Source organism: Falco punctatus (genome assembly GCF_963210335.1).
Source record: "Falco punctatus genome assembly, chromosome: 1".
NCBI lineage: Eukaryota > Metazoa > Chordata > Aves > Falconiformes > Falconidae > Falco > Falco punctatus.
The window spans coordinates 94,445,253-94,462,172 of record NC_137580.1 but is presented as its reverse complement, the minus strand read 5'-3'; the positions used below and the strand labels follow the sequence as shown (position 1 = coordinate 94,462,172).

The 16,920-nt window shown below is 55.0% G+C and overlaps 1 protein-coding gene across 6 annotated transcripts in view; it reads left to right on the top strand.

Annotated features, from left to right (window-relative positions):
• Window positions 1–369: 369 nt before the first annotated feature.
• Window positions 370–16,920, top strand: part of RPH3A (rabphilin 3A) — a 33,987-nt gene continuing 17,436 nt past the window's right edge. For 2 of the 6 annotated variants that reach the window (XM_080373513.1, XM_080373508.1), the window contains exons 1-4: window positions 370–776; window positions 9,779–10,010; window positions 10,542–10,556; window positions 11,378–11,521. In XM_080373513.1, the coding sequence (XP_080229639.1) occupies window positions 9,934–10,010; window positions 10,542–10,556; window positions 11,378–11,521 (236 nt within the window). In that variant the 5' untranslated portion in view covers window positions 370–776; window positions 9,779–9,933. The other 4 variants (XM_080373510.1, XM_080373509.1, XM_080373511.1 and 1 more) reach the window with 4 other exon arrangements.

The following is a 16,920-nucleotide window of genomic DNA, read 5'->3' as shown; positions in this document are numbered from 1 at the left end:
GGAGAGATGGGGTGGATGGGAGAGGGGATGGAAATGGGGATGAGAGATGGGAAAGGGGATGGAGATGGGATGGGAGGGGGGATGGAGATAGGGATGGAGATGGGGATGGGAGACGAGAGAGGGGCTGGACATGGGGATGGGAGAGGGGATGGTTATGGGGATGGAGATGAGAGAGGGGATGGGGATGGCATGGGATGGAGATGAGGATGGAGATGGGAGAGGGGATGGAGATGAGGATGGGAGACAAGAGAGGGGCTGGACATGGGGATTGGAGAGGGGCTGGATATGGGGATGGAGATGGGGATGGGAGAGGGGACGGGGATGGGGATGGGAGAGGGGATGGAGATGGGGATGGGAGAGGGGATGGAAAGGGAGATGGGGATGGGGATGTGGTGGGAGAAGGGATTGGGTTGGGGGTGGGAGAGGGATTGGGATGGGGATGGAGATGGGGATGAGAGAGAGCTGGGGTGGAGGAAGAAGGGAGAGGGGAGGGATGGGGATGGGATAAGAGGAGGGGACGGGCAGCGAGGGGGTGCCGCTGCTGCTCCCCCCAGCAGGGGGCTGGGGGGCCGGGGACCGCCGCGCTTTGCGAAGGGGCCGGGCGCGGGGCGGGGGCGGCTCCCCGGGGCGGGCGGTGCCGCGGGGCCGGCCCTGCCCCCTCCCCTCCCCTCCCCCCCCTCCCCGCTCCGCAGTGCTGCCGCCGGAGCCGCGCTGCGCCCAGCCCTGTGCGGGGGGGAGCGCCCAGCGGCTCCCGGCCCGGCGGGACCCCGGCCCAGGTAAGGGGCTGGCGGGGCCCCCCCAGCGCTGGAGCCACGCGTGGGAGCGGGGCGGGGGGCTGGCTGCTCCTCTGCCCCGGGCGGGGGGCGGCCCTGGGGGGTTCTCGGGCTGCGGGACCGGGGGCGCTCGGCTTCCCCGCTCGCCGGCCGGGGAAAGTTGCTGGCGGCGCTCCGGGGCTGTGCGGGCGGTGGGTGCCCCCCCCCCCCCGCGGCCGCCCCTCCCGTGGGCAGCGGCCGCAGCTGGCAGCTCCCTCCGGCGCGCCGCTGCAGGCGGGGGGTCGCGCTGGGGGGGTGCTTTTGGACTTTGCCGGGGGCGGGCAACTTTGGAGCACGTTGGGGCATTTGGGGGGTGGTTTGAAGCCCCCGAAATGGGCTTTTGTCCCTGGTCCCGGAGCGGGAAGAGCGGGAGCTGCGGCGGCAGCAGGAGCCGAGCCCCTTCCCTGGGCAGGAGCAGCGGTGGGATGCAGAGAGCATCCTGGCCCCGAGGATACGCTGCGGGGGGGCTCCGGGTCCTCTGCTCCCCGTTAGGGCTGCGAGAGGGCATCGCTGCCCCGCTCAGGGCTGGCTCAAGGGCCTTGGCGAGTGCCTTCTCTGCTCCTTTCCCAACACAGACAAAAGTGTTGCAAAAGGCATGAAAAGCCATTTGGACTCATGGCCCAAAACCTCCTGGAGGCAAACCCAGCCGCCTCGGAAAATAGGCTGAGGCTGCCTCACGCCGCTGCTCCCAGGACAGGTTGTCTCAGAGCAGGGACCTGATTATCTTTTTTGCTGGTGTCTTTCCGTTAATTCTGGTTTCAGATATAAACTGGAGCGGCAATTTGTCTCTGAGCAATTAACACTTCTTCGTTTCGCCGCTATAAAGCTCGGAGCGAGGTGGCTGCCCTGGACGTGGCTCTGCTTTGGGCTTGGTCCATGCTACACCGCTCCTGGGATCTAAAAAGTGTGTGCGGATCAGTCTGATCCCTGCTTCCCGGGAGGCTGCAATAATAATAATAATAAAAAAAAGATAATACAGGGCTTCAAAACACGGACAGTTGGCTCCAGGGATGCAAAGATGATAACAGATGAACCATTTGCTTTAATTACTGGTATCAAAAGCCCAGGCTGCAGCTTAGCCTGAAAATAAATATTGTTAATGTTGTGATACTGGGCTTTATTTGATGATGCATCATTCATCTGGTAGGGTTTTAGCGAGCTGCTTGCTTTTGCTGTAGGGACTGACTCAGGGGATCTGTGTTCAGCTCTTCCATGGGGATCAGCCTGGGGTACGTGGAGCCGTGGGTCTGAGCCCCACATGCTAAGTTGGGGATTGCTCTGGCATCCCCCAGGAAAGTAGCGTTGGGTGGGCAATGCTTGTCCGCAGCAGCCCCGCCACTGGGCGAGCGCCAGCCGCCCCCGGCAGAGCTGTGCTGTATCCAGGCGATGCGGTGGGAGATGTTTGGCATCACCTGTGCGTGTGGCCTGTGGGGTGGGCTTCCAGCTAAGACCTCCTGCATCGGCCCCACCAGTCCTGTTAGGAGCAACCCATCTGGGTGCAAATCCTTGCTTGGCACTGTCTCCAGCTTGCTGATTTGCTTTTTCCTCCTTTGCAGTCTTCCTTTTGCACTGCCCTGGCTCCTGAGGAGAGACAAAAAGCATGCTGAATGGGGGCAAAAGCACATATTTTTTGTGTGGAGCACCCTTTGTGGTGAGGGTAGAACCCAGAAGCCCATTACGGGACTCCGCTGCACCTCCATGGGTGTGTGTGTGCGGATATTAAGTGTTCCCTGATTTTGGAAGGGGCAAGGGAAGAAAAACTGCTGAGAAAGGGTGAGGGGACTTGCAGCTCCAGAGTCTCTTTTTGTGCTTAAGTTTTGAGGGACTTTTCTTTGGGACCTGAGAATGAGATGGTCCCCTGTGTCTGCTGCAGGTACCGGGGGCTGTGCTGGCAGCAGTGAACCTCTGTGCCACTGGTGGCCCCCGGCCCGGTGCCCTCCTCCTGCCTGCAGACAGGTGACGATGTCACTGCAGTCATTGCCAGTTACTGATAACTGGTGATAAATCGTTCCAGGTGGTCCCAGAGCACTCAAGGGCTGTGCTCTGCTCCCCAAGGCAGTGCCCCCAAGGCCAGCCTGATTAATTTCCCCATCCTCATTAAGCCGGAGATGGGGAGTGGCTGGGGCTAATGACCTGATGGTTTATAACATTCACATGCCAGAAGATGCCCTGCCTCCATCCCTGTCTGTACCTGCATGGGTCTGAGCAGCATCGCTCTCCTCCAGCACCCGGAGGTGGGTATAGGCTCTCCTGTTTTGGTCCAGTGCCTCAGTGGTGGGGGGCAGGTCTGGCTGTGTGGGACCAGATGCTTAGTGGAGGTGTATGAGGAGAGGAAGGAGCCGCATGTAGCGACTGGGGAAGCTGGGAGCCCAGCATCTCTCTGGGTGGTGCAGATGCTGAGCTGGGTGGCTGCATGCTCCTCTCTGCTGGTGCCTGGGCTCTCTGTGGCTGTTGGGGAGGGTCAGGTTGTGGTGCTGAGGGGGACCCCCTCCGCATAGGTCTGTTGTAGGGTGCCTGGCTCTCTGTGGCTCCTCTGACCCTGGCTGAGCATCCCTGCTACCCCTAAGGAGGGCAGGTTGGCAGCCCTGAGCATCCTCCACCCAGGGTTGTGTTCTGGGGATGGGGCACGTGCCCACCCCCAGCTATCACTCCTGCAGTGCGATGCTGTGGTCCTTGACCGCTGCTGGGGCATCTTGTGGGGACTGTCGCTGCCTTTGGGAAACCACCCCCAGCACTGAGCAGGACCTGCTGCCTCCGAGTACGCTGTGTGTCAGCCAGCTGGCAGGTACTTCCCAGCCTTTTCACATCGCTAAACTTCCTTCAGCTGTTGCCGCTGTTGTGGGGTAGTTGTGGGGGGTCCCTGTGCCAGCATCCCTGGTGGGGCTGGGTCATCCTGGTGGCTCTGGCCATGAATCCCGGATCGGTGTGCTGGAGCGGTGCAGCAATCTGTTGCTAAGCAGCCTTCGGAGCAGCTCTGCAGCGGCGAGAGGAGCGATGGCATTGCCAGCATTGCCATCGCTGCATTTCATAGCATCGAGTAGGCTTGGGGTGCGCTTGGACATTGCCTGGCCGGAGACCCCCAGCTCCTGCAGCCACGGGTAAGTCATAGAAATCTAGAAGTGATTCTCACCCCCCCTCCCATTGTCTTTCCCACAATTAATCAACGGGAGTAAATCCTTGTGACAGCATCATAACAGTGTTTAGTTTGTGAAGGAGCTGCTGGAGGAAATGTCAATGTGCTGCTTAAATAAAATTGACTGTGCGCTGCTGCTCAGCTGCCTTGGGATGGATCTTTGTCTGGATGATGACAGGGAGCTGGGAATTAAGGGGGAGGGGAAAAAAGGAATCTCTTGGCACCTTCTGTGAATTTAAAGGCGGCAGAGGCATCGGCCAAACCAAAGGCATCGGCAGTTGGGAGGGCTCCCAGCCCTGGTTTAACTGGAGGGTGTTGGAGCTGGGAGAGCCCCGTGGGCTCCTGTGCTGCGTGGGGGGGATGTCCTGTGCCACTGAGCAGCGTGCCGTGCCATGCCACACTGGTCCCGTCCTGGTGTGTCATGGGGCTGGGTGGATGGGTGCTGCGGGCAGGGTGCTGCCGGGTGGGCTCCCAGGGGCAGCCGCTGGGATCGGGGCAGCAGAGGATGGCCAGGACTTTCATTGCTTTGGGTTTCTTGTATGCCTCAGATCTGTGGATCGCTGCCACCTGTGGACTGTGGTCTTCACCATCGGTGACCTGTGGGGCCATATTTAGCCTTAATTAACCCACTTGTGCCAAGCTGGCCCAGCAGGTTGCTCGGTTCCCTGTAAGGGTCTGGCATGGGGCTGAAGGATGCAATGACCCCGGGTTTGTTTTGTTGGTTCCAGGTCTTTCCCAAAAGCTGAAATTCCAGGACCCCTGGCCCTCGTGTTGCCACAGCGTGGCTGGAGGGCTCTGCACCCTGGAGTCTGATCCCACCTCATGCCATCTCACACCGGAGCAGCATTGCTGGGTGGCTGGGACATGTGGGTCCCTGTGGAAGCATGGGCAGTGGGTGCTGCCGTGGCTGTGGGTCACTCCGTGCTACACCTGGAGTCATGGGGTGGCTGTCCTGCTGTCCCAGCCCCTCTCCGGCTGTCTGGGTGGGGGTCCAGGCCAAGCAGCTTCGGTTTGACATGTAGGTGTGTTTCTGCCAGCTGAGGTCTACCTCTGTTCTGCCTTTTTTTTTTTTTTTTTTTTAAGGAAAATCTTGAATGTGGGCTGTTTCCTGAAGCACCATCCGTAAAGCGGCTTGCCCAGTTTTGCCTGAACTTTCTAAAATGATTTGCATGTGAGATGAGACAAAGCGTGGATGTTGGCTGCCTGGGGGATGTTGAGATTCGAGGGACCAAAACTCCTTCCGGCAAAACTGGGCTGCCTTCCTGCCCCTCTCTCTGATCCGCTGATTGTACAGCAGCGTTACACAGCTGCCTCGGCAGATATTTTGGGGCTATTTACACCTTCCCCCGCCTCTGTAGGTAAATCCAGTAGTACCAAATCCTGACTGGCCTGAAGGGAATGAGCACCCTGCTGTCTGCTGGGACAGCTCTCTGGGGCCCGTATAGCCATATGTACACCATAGGGGATGCTGTGGTGTGTATGTGGCTCCTGTGCTGGGCAAACTCTTTTTTTTTCCTGGGAAAGGAAAGAAGAATGTTGGGAGATGCTTGGGGCAGAGCCAGACGTGGGGTGCACAGTGTCTGTACCAGGTGTCCGGTGGGGACTCAGGGTATCCTGTGGTTTGCACAGCTCTCCTGTGTGCCAGGCACCAGCCCTGGTGCTGAGCCATGGAGGAGGGCAGGATCTGGCCCTGATGGACTTGTGGTGACAAATGTCACCACTAGCTGGGAGAGAGTTCCAGCTGAAAATGGTGTTTGGAGATGTGTGTGCATGCTGGGTGGGGAGGCACGGTACCCATCCTGGGGCTGCCGGTGCATCCCCCCTCCTGCATTTTCTCTTCCCATCAGTCAGCTGGAGGGTCCCACTGGGTCCTTGTCACCCAAAAATATGCATCCCCTTCTCCCTGGGCATGGGGCTGGGGAAGCCCGTCAGGAAATTGGGTGCTCATTCCCTACTTTTCCCTCCCTAGCTCCACCGCCCCGCTGCGGAGCGTAAGCCAGCTCCCATGGCCAGGCTGGCCTTGCAGCTGGCATGAAAACTCCATCAGCCTGATGGAGGATGGTGTTTGGATCTGCTCGAGTTCAAAACCTCCTGTTTGGTGTTGACACACAGAAATAATCTCTCACTTGGCATCCGAGCAGCAGTTTGGGTTATTTGTTTGGGGTCTAGCTACTGGTGGTGAATAACAAGCTGCTGCCAATGCTCTGCAAGTGTGTTTCTCAGAGTGAATGGTCGGGCTCTAAAACCTGCTCTTTCAAACCAGATTAATCGCATTAGGCTTTGTCAATGCAAAAATTACCTCATCATTGGCACTGGCAGGTGGTGTAGAGCAGCAGACTTATTCAATATTTAAGAAAGCTGCATTGCAGAGCTGAGAAGGCTGGAGAAATAGGTTGCCTGTGTCAGTGTCTTTGCTGGCGGAGATGATCTCTGCAGGCACCGCCAAGTGTAAGATGTTGAGCTCACCATAAAAAACCTGATTATTGTGCTGGGAGTCTTAAAATACTGACTTTTTTCCTGTTTTCTACCCTGGTATGTTCTTTCCAGATGGCTAAACCAGCGTGTTTGGGTAGCCCTGTAATGGTCTCTCCTTGCAGTTGCCCGGTGGGTGGTGGCTCCGGGTTCCTCCTGGTGCCCATGGGGCAGGATGGGCTCATGCTATGGGGCTCCTGCTGCCTTTCCCTGCCTGCCCAGGGCTGCTGGAGGGTTAGGGGGACCTGATGCTGCGTCTGCTGGACTTTGGGTGCTGGCAATGGGGCTGTGAATCGGCACCTCTCGGCTTGGAGCAAGCGGCGGCTGCGCACGGGACGACAGCGCCGGCGGCTTGGGGAGAGGCAGAGTGATTCATGGAAGGCATTCAATCCCTTTTTTATTAAGGCATGATCAAATTCATGAGCTCCGTCATACAGAAGTAATGGAGCGGTGTGATTAGAGTCATGTGGCTCTTCCTTAAGGCCAGAAATTAAGACCTTGCTTCTATTCCTGGCTCTGCTTGGGATGCGCCGCGTTCACGCCAGTGGGAGCTGCCGCCTCGCTCCTTCCGACCTCTTCTTCGAGCAGCCGGCACAGCGTGGGGATAAGGGCTCCTCACATCCCCACTGGCGGCAGCCCTGGGGGGAGCAGGTCACGCGACCCTCTGGGCACAGCCAAGCCTCAGAAGGGCTTGGCATCCTCCTAGGATGGGATATTTCCATTTCATTAACTAAATGCTGCTGCATCCCATCGATTATGACTTGGATTGCCACATCCTTTTGCTTGCGAGCAAGGATTTGGTGGGGGGAAAAAGCCACCGTAAGCTGTTATTTTGTTCTTTACTGTGCACTAAAAATGTAGAACCAAGCATTTAGGACAAGCGAGAGTAGCTGCTGGAAGAAACGCAAAGTAGATCTTCAAAATCTATTATTTATAGGCTTGGGAAGGCTTGTGTATTCCTCCAGGAGCTGTCCCCGGGCTCTTCTCCATCCGCAACAAAGTGAAACACCTGCAGCCTCTCTATTATTAGCAGAAAGTTCTAGTTGGCGGAAGTTTTCCTTCCCGCTGGCTGATGTGCTGGTGAGCGCCCTACACTCTTCGCTCCGGAAAAAAACAGGGATTTTCCCTTATTTGTGGAGCCGGGGCAGCTGCTCCCGCTCTGCGTGACCTTGGGAGAGCCCCTTATCCACACGCATCTCCCCAGAAGTGTCTGCTGGCAGCATGGTGCTGCTCCTCCTCCCTGGGTACCCCATGAAATCTGCACCCAGCCCCGCGAGCCCCCCTGCTCCCAGCCGCAGCCGGACCCTGCAGCCCCCGCAGGAGTTTGGTGCTGCAGTGCAGATTGTGGAGGTGATGGTGGGGACTTCAGTGAACAATTTGCTTATTTAACTGACCTTGTCAAGCAGAGCCCTCTGGTTTGGCACAGGAATAGTTGCTGTATGGAGCCAGCAGAGTACTAATTACCCTGTGTGCTTCACTTTTTTTTTGTGTGTGTACGTATGTATTTTTGGAAGTTATTAGTGAAGTAAAGGTGAGTCTCAAAACCTCTGCCAACCCTTCAGAGAATGATGGAGAAACCCTTGCAATATTGCAGAGAAGATAGTGGAGGATGGGAATTATATTTTTCCCACTTTCTAGGAAAGTTATGCTTTTTTTTCATTGCTTGGAGTCTGGGATTTCAGTGGGGCAGTTTTACAAGCTGCTGTTTTCCATCTTCTCCCCAGGATAAACTCCCCGGTGCCCCCGTTGGAGTTTTGCTGAGAGCTGGAGCTGCTCTGTGCCCTGTAAAGGTGGATTTGCTGGGTTTGAGCTGAGCTCTGGATTCACTGGAACCTGCTGGCAGCTCTGGCTTCAGTGCTGGGATCCAGCGGGATGTGGGTGGCTGAGTGGTCCCTTCCACCCAGGGAGGGATCTGGGGCAGCATCTTCCCAGGGCAGCAGGTTTGGGAGGATGAATGGCCCCGGGGCTGGGAGCAGCTTTGTTGCCCGTGGGCCAGGCTCTGCAGAGGGGTTTGGGTTTTTGTGGGGTTTATTTTTTTTTAAGTTCTGCTGCAGGAGGAGGAAGCAATTCAAATGCAGGTGCTGTGAGCGATGCAGGCATGAGGCTGCTGCTGCAGGGGGATCCCAGCGGGTACCCCACGCCAGCTCCATGGGGAAGATGGGCAGGGGGAAATCCCATGTGTGGGAAGCATTTGAGCTAACAAAAACTTTCCCCATCAGCAGGAGGCTCTAACGAAGGGGTGATCTGTATCCTTCTCAATGCCTTGTGCTCTAGTCAGCGCTGCAGCAAAGCCAAGCCTCTGTGGACGGATTGCCTCTTCTCTTTTATTTTCACCTTAATGGCTGTAAAGGGATGCTCAACCTGAGCTTCTCCCTTTGCAAGTCATATCTTGTGGGCAATGTCATCTGTGGACCCGCAAGCTGCGCTTTCTGCTCTTGGGGACCGTCCTGAGAGTGGTCCAGGTGTGACAGTGACTCATGGTGTAGAGGCAGCATCTCCCTGCACCCCACAGGTGGTGCTGGGGTGAGTGGCTGCATAGGAGGATGGATCCTGTCCTGCCCTTGACTGGGGACACTGCTCAGCCTGCGGTGTTCACCCTGTGTAAAAACACCGGTTTCCTCCAGAAACGGCGATGGGATGGCTGGATCCATCCCTGTGTTGTGGGTGATGCTGGGTGTCAGCTTGGGCTTTGCTGCCCAGTCTCTGTCCCCATGCAGTGAGTAGGGGTGGTGGGGTAAAAACACCTCCAGAAAATGGGAATAAACTAGCACTCAGGCTCTGAATTTTACATCAGTTTGTTTTTTAATAAAAGCAGTCTGTTTTGCTGAAAGAAGAAAGGTCTGAAGAGGTCCGTTTCTTGATTAATCTTTTGTAGATGGGTAGACAGAGTATTGTGTTCGGCTCCTGTTACGTCGTCCTTCAATGCCTCTCCCAGTTTCATTTTGCAAAAACTTTATTAAACAAAAATGAAAATAGAGGAGTTTTGTTCCAGAGGAAATGTGGTTTGGGGGGAGGATAGTGAGACATGCTGGGTTATGGGGAGGAAGTTTCCTAGTTTGTAGATCTTTCTCTGAAATGGAAACTTCCTCTTCCCTCCTAGCTCTGAAGCCTCATAATTAATGTGAGGTCGGGTATCTCATTAATTACATCCACGCCGAGTGCGGCTGCATTGCCCTCCTGGGAGGGCGGTGGTTGTAGGCTCCTGTGTCTTGTGTGCAATATCAAGACAGAATGAAGTGACATTCCTGTTCCTCTCCCGGCTCCCACTCCTCTTAATGCCAAAAATGACGCCCTGCCTGGTATGATTTTTGGGTTTTTTTGCTTGTGTTTTTTTTTTTTTTTTTTTTAATCTTCCTTCCAGCCTGACTGAAAGCACTGGGTTATCTCCATCAGCATCACTGTGATCTGGCAGCGGAGCAAAGTGATTGACATCCCCTGTGTGCCGAGTCAGCGCCTGTCGGCGGAGCACCAGTGTGCCTGCACTCGTGTGTCCCCCCGTCCCCTCAGCAGCCAGTGATGACTGACGCGGTGGTGGGTGGCAGCTCTGACCGGTGGATGTGCCCCAGTGACAGGACCATGTCCCTCCGGGCCAGGTGAGAGGAGGCGGCTGGGGGCTGTGGGAGGAATAAGAGCCACTGGGGCTGGGAGGTGATGCGGGTGCAGCCACCCCGGTTCTTCCTCTGGGGACATTGGGAACTGGGTTTGTGCCGGTTGAATGTGGTTGTGTTGTCCTGTTGCCACTTGAGAAGGTGGTAGGGACAGACCCATGGGTGCGCACGCACCCCAGTGCCACCGAGGAACCCTGTCCATCTGCCCTGACACCCTCTGACACGGCGCTGTGCTGCATCCCACCACACGGCAGATCCCGGCTGGCTGGGTGGTGGCAGCACCCGTGGGTGGCTGCTTGTTTTGGGTGCCTGGGCGATGCAGGGGCTGGGTGAAGTTCGTGTTTGGAGCTCGATGCTCCACGCTGCCTTGGAGGAGTGCCAGGCGTCCATGGAGAGGGACATGCCATTGGGGACAGTTGTCCCTGAGGCAGGGAGAGCACTGACTGCCTGGGCTGAGCTGTCCTCATCCCTTCTCTCACCTAATCCTTGTTCCCTCTCTTTCCCTGTGCCTCCCAGCAGCGAGAAGGAGCAGTAAGTATCTCGCATGCTTTTTTTTTTGCCCTATTGCTCTTGACTTGCTACTCTGACAGTCTTCAGAGAACGGGAAAAGCCTTGCTCTGGATGCAAGGAAAAAAGTAATTAAGTTTGGGAAGTGTTGCACAGGGTTTTAATGAACTTAAGGTTTAAGACTGTGCAGGTCTGCTCAGCCCAGGGGAAAAGACCCAGGAAAGGTCTTTAGATGAGCAGAAAAATGAGGGGGGGAGGAGTGTTTGCCTTTTGCATCCTTTGTTAGCGTTGCCCCTCTGCCACCTGCTAATTTACAAGGCTGAGTGGCAGACGTTACCGTGTCACCAGGTTAAAGCTACCTGATGCCCAGGCTGTGCTCACTGTGTGAAAGGATCTTTGGAAATGATGTTAGGAGAGGAAAAACTCCCATGTTTGCTAAAATGTACCCAAAAAAACCCCCATTCCTGTGGCCACAGCCCCGGTACCACAGCTTGCTGGCAAAGCCTGTGTTACACGGTGGAGAGCAGGGTGCCAAATTAACTGTGCCTGTTGATGCTGAAGATGGAAATAATGAGAATATTTTTGAAAAGCAGAGTTGTTTTTTCTATGAAACAAGTGTTTCCATATGACACACACCCACCCCAAATGGAAGAAAGAGCTTGCACCCAGCGGGTGGGGGAGGTTTGCAGGCTTCCTGTGAGAAGAGAGCTTGGAGGATGGGGTGGTATCGTACCCCTTCCTCCTTGGCTTGGGAATTGGTGCCTGGCGGTTGCCCACACACACGTGTGGTTGCACATGCACACGTGTGATCTGTGGACGAACCCTTGGCCACCCTCTCCCCACAGGCTCCCCACCGGCTGGGCAGCACGGGGCGGCCAGCCCGAGCGGCAGCGCAAGAGCGAGGAGCTGACGGATGAGGAGAAGGAGATCATCAACCGAGTCATCGCCCGGGCCGAGAAGATGGAGGAGATGGAGCAGGAGCGCATCGGGTAAGGTGGCGGTGGTGGTGGCACTGGCACTGCCGTGCTGGCGGGGACAGGAGGGACCCCCAGCCTTGCCGGTGCCCGCGGGGGAAAGCGCTGGCTTGGCTGCTTTCCTGGCCAGCAGCTACTGCACTGCAGTGTTTCTCCTGAAAGGGAGCCTGCGGGGGATCTTTTTGAGCTGGCGTTGGTCCTTGGCCAGGAGGAACCTGTGAGCAGGGGAGGGAGCTGCTCCATGTGCCGCTGCTGCTTGGTGTGCCGCTGTGTTCTGGACCAAGAATTTACAGCCTCGTTGATCCCCCCTGCTTCCAGTCTAGAAGGGATCATTAATAACATCTCATTTCATAAAGCTGCTTGCCCGGTCCAGAACCCAAGCAGCCATGAGCACGAGCAAAGCCACAGTTCACCGAAAGTTGTTTTGTCTTGTTTTGAGAACACAGATGGGTTCATCGCCCCTTCCATCCGTGTGTCCCAGTGGTTAATCCCTCCTGAACAGGGCTGAGTGATGCCCAGCCCCCGGGCTGGCCCTGCGTTGGGACCAGCTCCTGGGGGTGGGGCTGGCACTGCCCCAGCTGCATCCATAGTGGGGTACCCATGATTGATGGGGGGTGCTGGGGGCATCCCTGGTGCCGATGCACCCAGCGTGGAGCAGAGGGTGAGAAGTGCCTGCCTTTACTGCATTTCTGCCCTGCCTGGGCAAACGTGCCAGGTGAAATACTGCTAATCATTAGGTATTGACTTGGTCTGCTGGGGATGGTTTTCCAGAGGGGATCCCCATAATCCTGTTTGTCAGGCATCGTGCCTTTTCATTACAGAGGAGCATTTTATTCTTGCTGAGCTTAAGCATTGACTACTCCCCCCCCCCCCCCTCCCCCCCCCGCCCTGTCTTCTGGCAGGAAATACACTCAAAGCCAGGCAGAACCAGGGTCTCTGCTCCCCTGCAGAACGTCAAAGCCCCTCTCATAGCTCAGGGATGACTTTTGCTCAGCAAACAGGCGTGGGGCCCTGAAGGGCAGCTGCTCAGTGAGATGCAGAGAGCTCCTGCCTGTGCCCGCAAAGCCTCATGCCACAGCCCGAGCTTTAATCCATCAACCCGGCTACTTAATAACCCTTAAATATTGAGTGTGCGTTTGCAGTGCGGGTCACAGGGTGCTCCGGCTGCAGCATGCAGTCTCCCTTGGTGGCTGCAGCACGTGGCCTCATAAGTCGTGGGTTTATTTCCTCGTTTGTGGAAAGACTTTGTTAAGAGTGGGTCTGTGAGCAGCTTAGGCAGGTATTGGCCGGCCAGTGGTGTTTGTGCTGCCCGGGCTCAGCATGTGCCCCATGGATATGGGCACAGGGTGCTCCTCGGCTGATGTCGCCCCGTGTGACAAAGTGGCATGCTTCCCTCTCCCAGCTTTCTGGTGGAAACCAGGTGAAAGTAGCTATGAATGGTGGTGATTCATTCCCTGAAAGTGCCTACAAGCAGTGTTTCCCTGGCTTTGCCCATCCGCAGCCCAGTAGGAATTACTCTCAAACGTGATGCTTTTTGGATTATGCTTCAATTGGCTTTAGCAGTGGGGGAAAGTTGGGTTGGTTTTTTTTTTTGTCTTTTGTGTTGTTTTGTTGGTGGTTTTTTTCCATTGTGCATTCCTGCAGCTGTTCGCAAACCTGCAGCAACTCTCCCTTTTCCCTCCGTTAGCCGAGCCGGAGGAGGTTTCCTCATCCTCATTCATGAAAAAGCCAAGCAGAGGACTTGGTGCCGTACTCGGAGTAGAGGGGGGGAAGGCTGGCGGATGTGCAGTCACAGCTGATTTGCCTCCTGCGCGTAGGCATAGCAGGAGCCTTGCCAACTCCTTTGTGTTTGTTGGCTTGCACAACAAGAGCTGTAGGATGTGCAGCTACAGAAATATGGGACAGCGTCTATATCAGTCTCGTACAGAATCGCCTGTTCAGGAGCTGCTCGGACATTATCCAGGATAGTTCCTTCTATTATAAAATAATCCGGGTTTGCCAGGCTGGCCTCTAGCAGGGATGCAGCGGCTGTGACAGCGTCTCTTGCTCGGACAGGCTGCCCTGGGGAGGTGTGCCTGGAAAGCCTGATTTTCTGGGATTATCTATTCCTGTAAGGGAGGGGAAAAAAGAACCTGGTTTAGGTTAATATATGGAATATCTGTGAAGTGAAAGTGCCTTCTAAAGGAGCAACATGTGGTAAATACTTGAGGTCATCTTAATAAGTGGATGTGTTTGCGCTTTAGATATAATACTTGAGCAATCACGAAGCCTACAGCTGGGTGCTGGCTACAAATGATCCTCCTCGTGCCTTGAAGTCCTTCCTGACTTAGTGCCATCCATCTCCTGCCCTCTCGTGTCCCCTCTCCTGTACTCACCATCCCACAGGCCCCTTACCTTGTCCAGCCAGGGCAGGGTGGGAACAGATCGATGCTGCTTGTTGAGAAGATGTTTGTGGAATCAGACTTCATGTCAAACCCAGCTCAAATTAATCTAGCGAAAGAGTATTTTTAGCACCAGAGGTGGATGGAGGCCTGCGGGATGTGTGATCTGGATGCTGATGAGGATTGTAGGACACAGACACTTTGGCGTGTGGGGTTTTTTTTGTTGGTTTCTTTTTTTTTTTTTTTTTTGGCTGGGTCATTGTCTCATAGCACAGAGAAGGATAACAGGAGCTGAAATCATCTTAAACAGTGATACAGCAAATGCGTGTCAGGCTTGAGTTGATGAAGGACTTTACAACTGCCTGGGGATTAGGACAATCCCTTGGGCCAATTTAGGGGCACAGGGGCTGAAAGCCGGAGGGCAGAGCAGGGCTGCAGCAGGGATGGATCCGTTCTCCTCCATTCTCCCTCCCTGCTTGGCCTGGGCTCGTGCCTGGGGGGTCGCTGGGGCAGCTCTGTGCTAGCTCTGTCGGTGGCGATGCTCTGGCTGCAGTCGTGAGGAGCCTGTTCCTCCCAGCTGATGCAGGAGCACCTGCAGGCACTAATTAACTCTGTTATGCACCTATAATTGGGTGTCATCAATAACCCACCGAGTCTGCTCCACTGCCTAATGAGGTCCATCGTGCTCTCAGCATCGAAGGAAATATTTTAAATCATCCAAAGTTAGAAATTTCTGTTTCTGGAGAGAGCCTTGCGGCGCGGAGCCGGTTGTCCCAGGGGTGACATGACGCATCACTCCTGCATCTGGCCATGCCCCTGCCCAGCTGCAGCTACTCCCTTCCCTCCAGTCCCCCCTGAAAGTGCGATGGTATGACAGTCTCCCTATGGGCCCACAGCCTCTCACCTTTCCTCAGAGAGGACCAGCTATCAAACAGGATTGCATTTTAATTTGGCTGCTTATTGCTGGGATGACACGTGCATAATGCTGGAGCAGATGGTTTAAGTCACAGGGGATTAAGTCATTAACCTCGGTGGCCGGCAGCAGAGATGCTCTCTGGGGACCACAGTCTCGTATTTTCTTTCTCGTCTTCAGACAACACAAAAATAAAAATTGGGGCCAGGAAGGGCAGGGTTTCTGCTGGAGGCAGACAGAAATGTCTCCTGAGATGCCAGCTTCTAGAACAGATGAGGTTAATTCATGGCCAGAAGGCTGCTCATGTGCTTCTTGAATTTTTGTGTGGTTTTGGTGTCCATTCCCCACCCCACCCTCCCCCCCCCAAAAAAAAAATAATCCCACCCTCTTCTCATTTCTGAGACTGGGATGAGCCTGCAAAATACCAACCCTCCTTTAACACATTATCGGAGGCATCAAGGACCTGGAGTGATGCACTAGCATGCAGTGGGATACTTCAGGATGCATGAATCCCCGTAGCCTCCTTGAGCATCTTCCATCCATGGTGAGGGCTCTCAGCAGAGGATGAGCTTTGAAAGTCAACCTGTAAAAGCTCAAATGATGCTTTACTTTGATTTACCTGTGCATTTGTAAGGGAAGAAAAATGCTTCTCATTTTTCATCCTGGTTTTCATTATGTTTTATCTGTAGCTTGGCTTCTTTTCTTCTCTCTTTTATACCATTAAAATTAGCCCTCATTTAATATTCAGCCCTTTAAGGCACATGATTTCCCCGTGGAGCCAAGTCAGGGCTTAATTCTGGAGGCACTTTGTGACCTCCTTTGTGTTTTACTTAGTTTTTTTGCCACGTAAGTGATGGCTGAGTCTCTTCCCGCATGGGGCTGGGGAGCATCTGGCTTGTGATGTCCCGGATCAGATCCTTCCTCGCAGGTCAGGTCCTTCTCCCACCCTGGTGCAGCAGTTCAGTCTGCTGCATTAAATGTCCTCCCCGACGTGATTTAAAACCCATTAGGCGCATCTTTAGCCATTCATTTCTGCAGAGTGGCGATGAATATTTAAACACAACGCGCTCTTGCGTGCTTGCCCCGCTGTTAAGTCTTGTTTCCTGAGATCCTCAGCACTTAACGCCAGGGACTCTCCATGTCCCTCTCTGCATCACTCTGGTCCTAGCACAAGAGCAAATGCCGATGCTGTAGCGCTGCGAGTGCCTGTGCTACCCAGGCTTCAGCCCAGCCTGAGGTGGTCCCTCAGCCTTCGCTGCATCCCTGTGGGACCCTCTGCATGCCTAAAATCATGGGAGATGTTTTCAGGTCTTCCTGCAAATGCCAGACCTTCCCCTGCCTGTGCCAGGGCTGCTGGGCAGGGGAGGTCTCCCACCAGCCCCAGGGCTGCTCACCTTCCTTTCCCAAACCGTATTTATGGGGCCAGGCAGATGCTATATTATCAGGGGACTGTTCTATTGCTTTTATCACCTCAGGTGCATGGTAAGCATTTCAGATACAGTGTATCACCCAGTTCTTATATCTCGCTCCCATCAGTGACTAATACGTATTTCTTTGGCAGATGACGGATGCTCTCCCTCCCTGCAGGGCTGTCTCTGGGAGCAGCGATGCTCCCAGGCGCTGGGCTTGGCCAGCTCCCTGCCACTGGCTTTAATTATTTCTATCTTGATTTTTTTCCCCCCTAATTATAACAATTCGAGGCATATTTCCTGCTCTTTGAAGTTAGTCTTACAGAGGCCAGAGGGATGGGCGCTTTGAAGTGCACATCATGGTAAGGAAGATGTTGCTGTCATCCTAGAGAGCGCAAGGGATGGCGATGAGGTGGATGGCTATTTTATGTGCAATAAAAATGAGGAACAAACAATATATAGGGGAGAGGGAGCGAAAAGGTTTTGGGAAGGCAGAAAGCTTGTTCCTGGCTGCTACCTGGGGTAGAGCAGAGCATCCTTCTGGTTAGCAGCGGGAGGCCAGCCCATGCATGGGGCTCCGGCATGTGTGTGGGGTGGTTCTGGATGGAGTCAAACAGAAACCTGGGCTTTTTGCTCCCAGTTATCACCTTAATCGGGAGCTTCCCAGCCCATGGGTTTTGGTGCAATACCCCCTTTCCCAGGTCCTGCCCT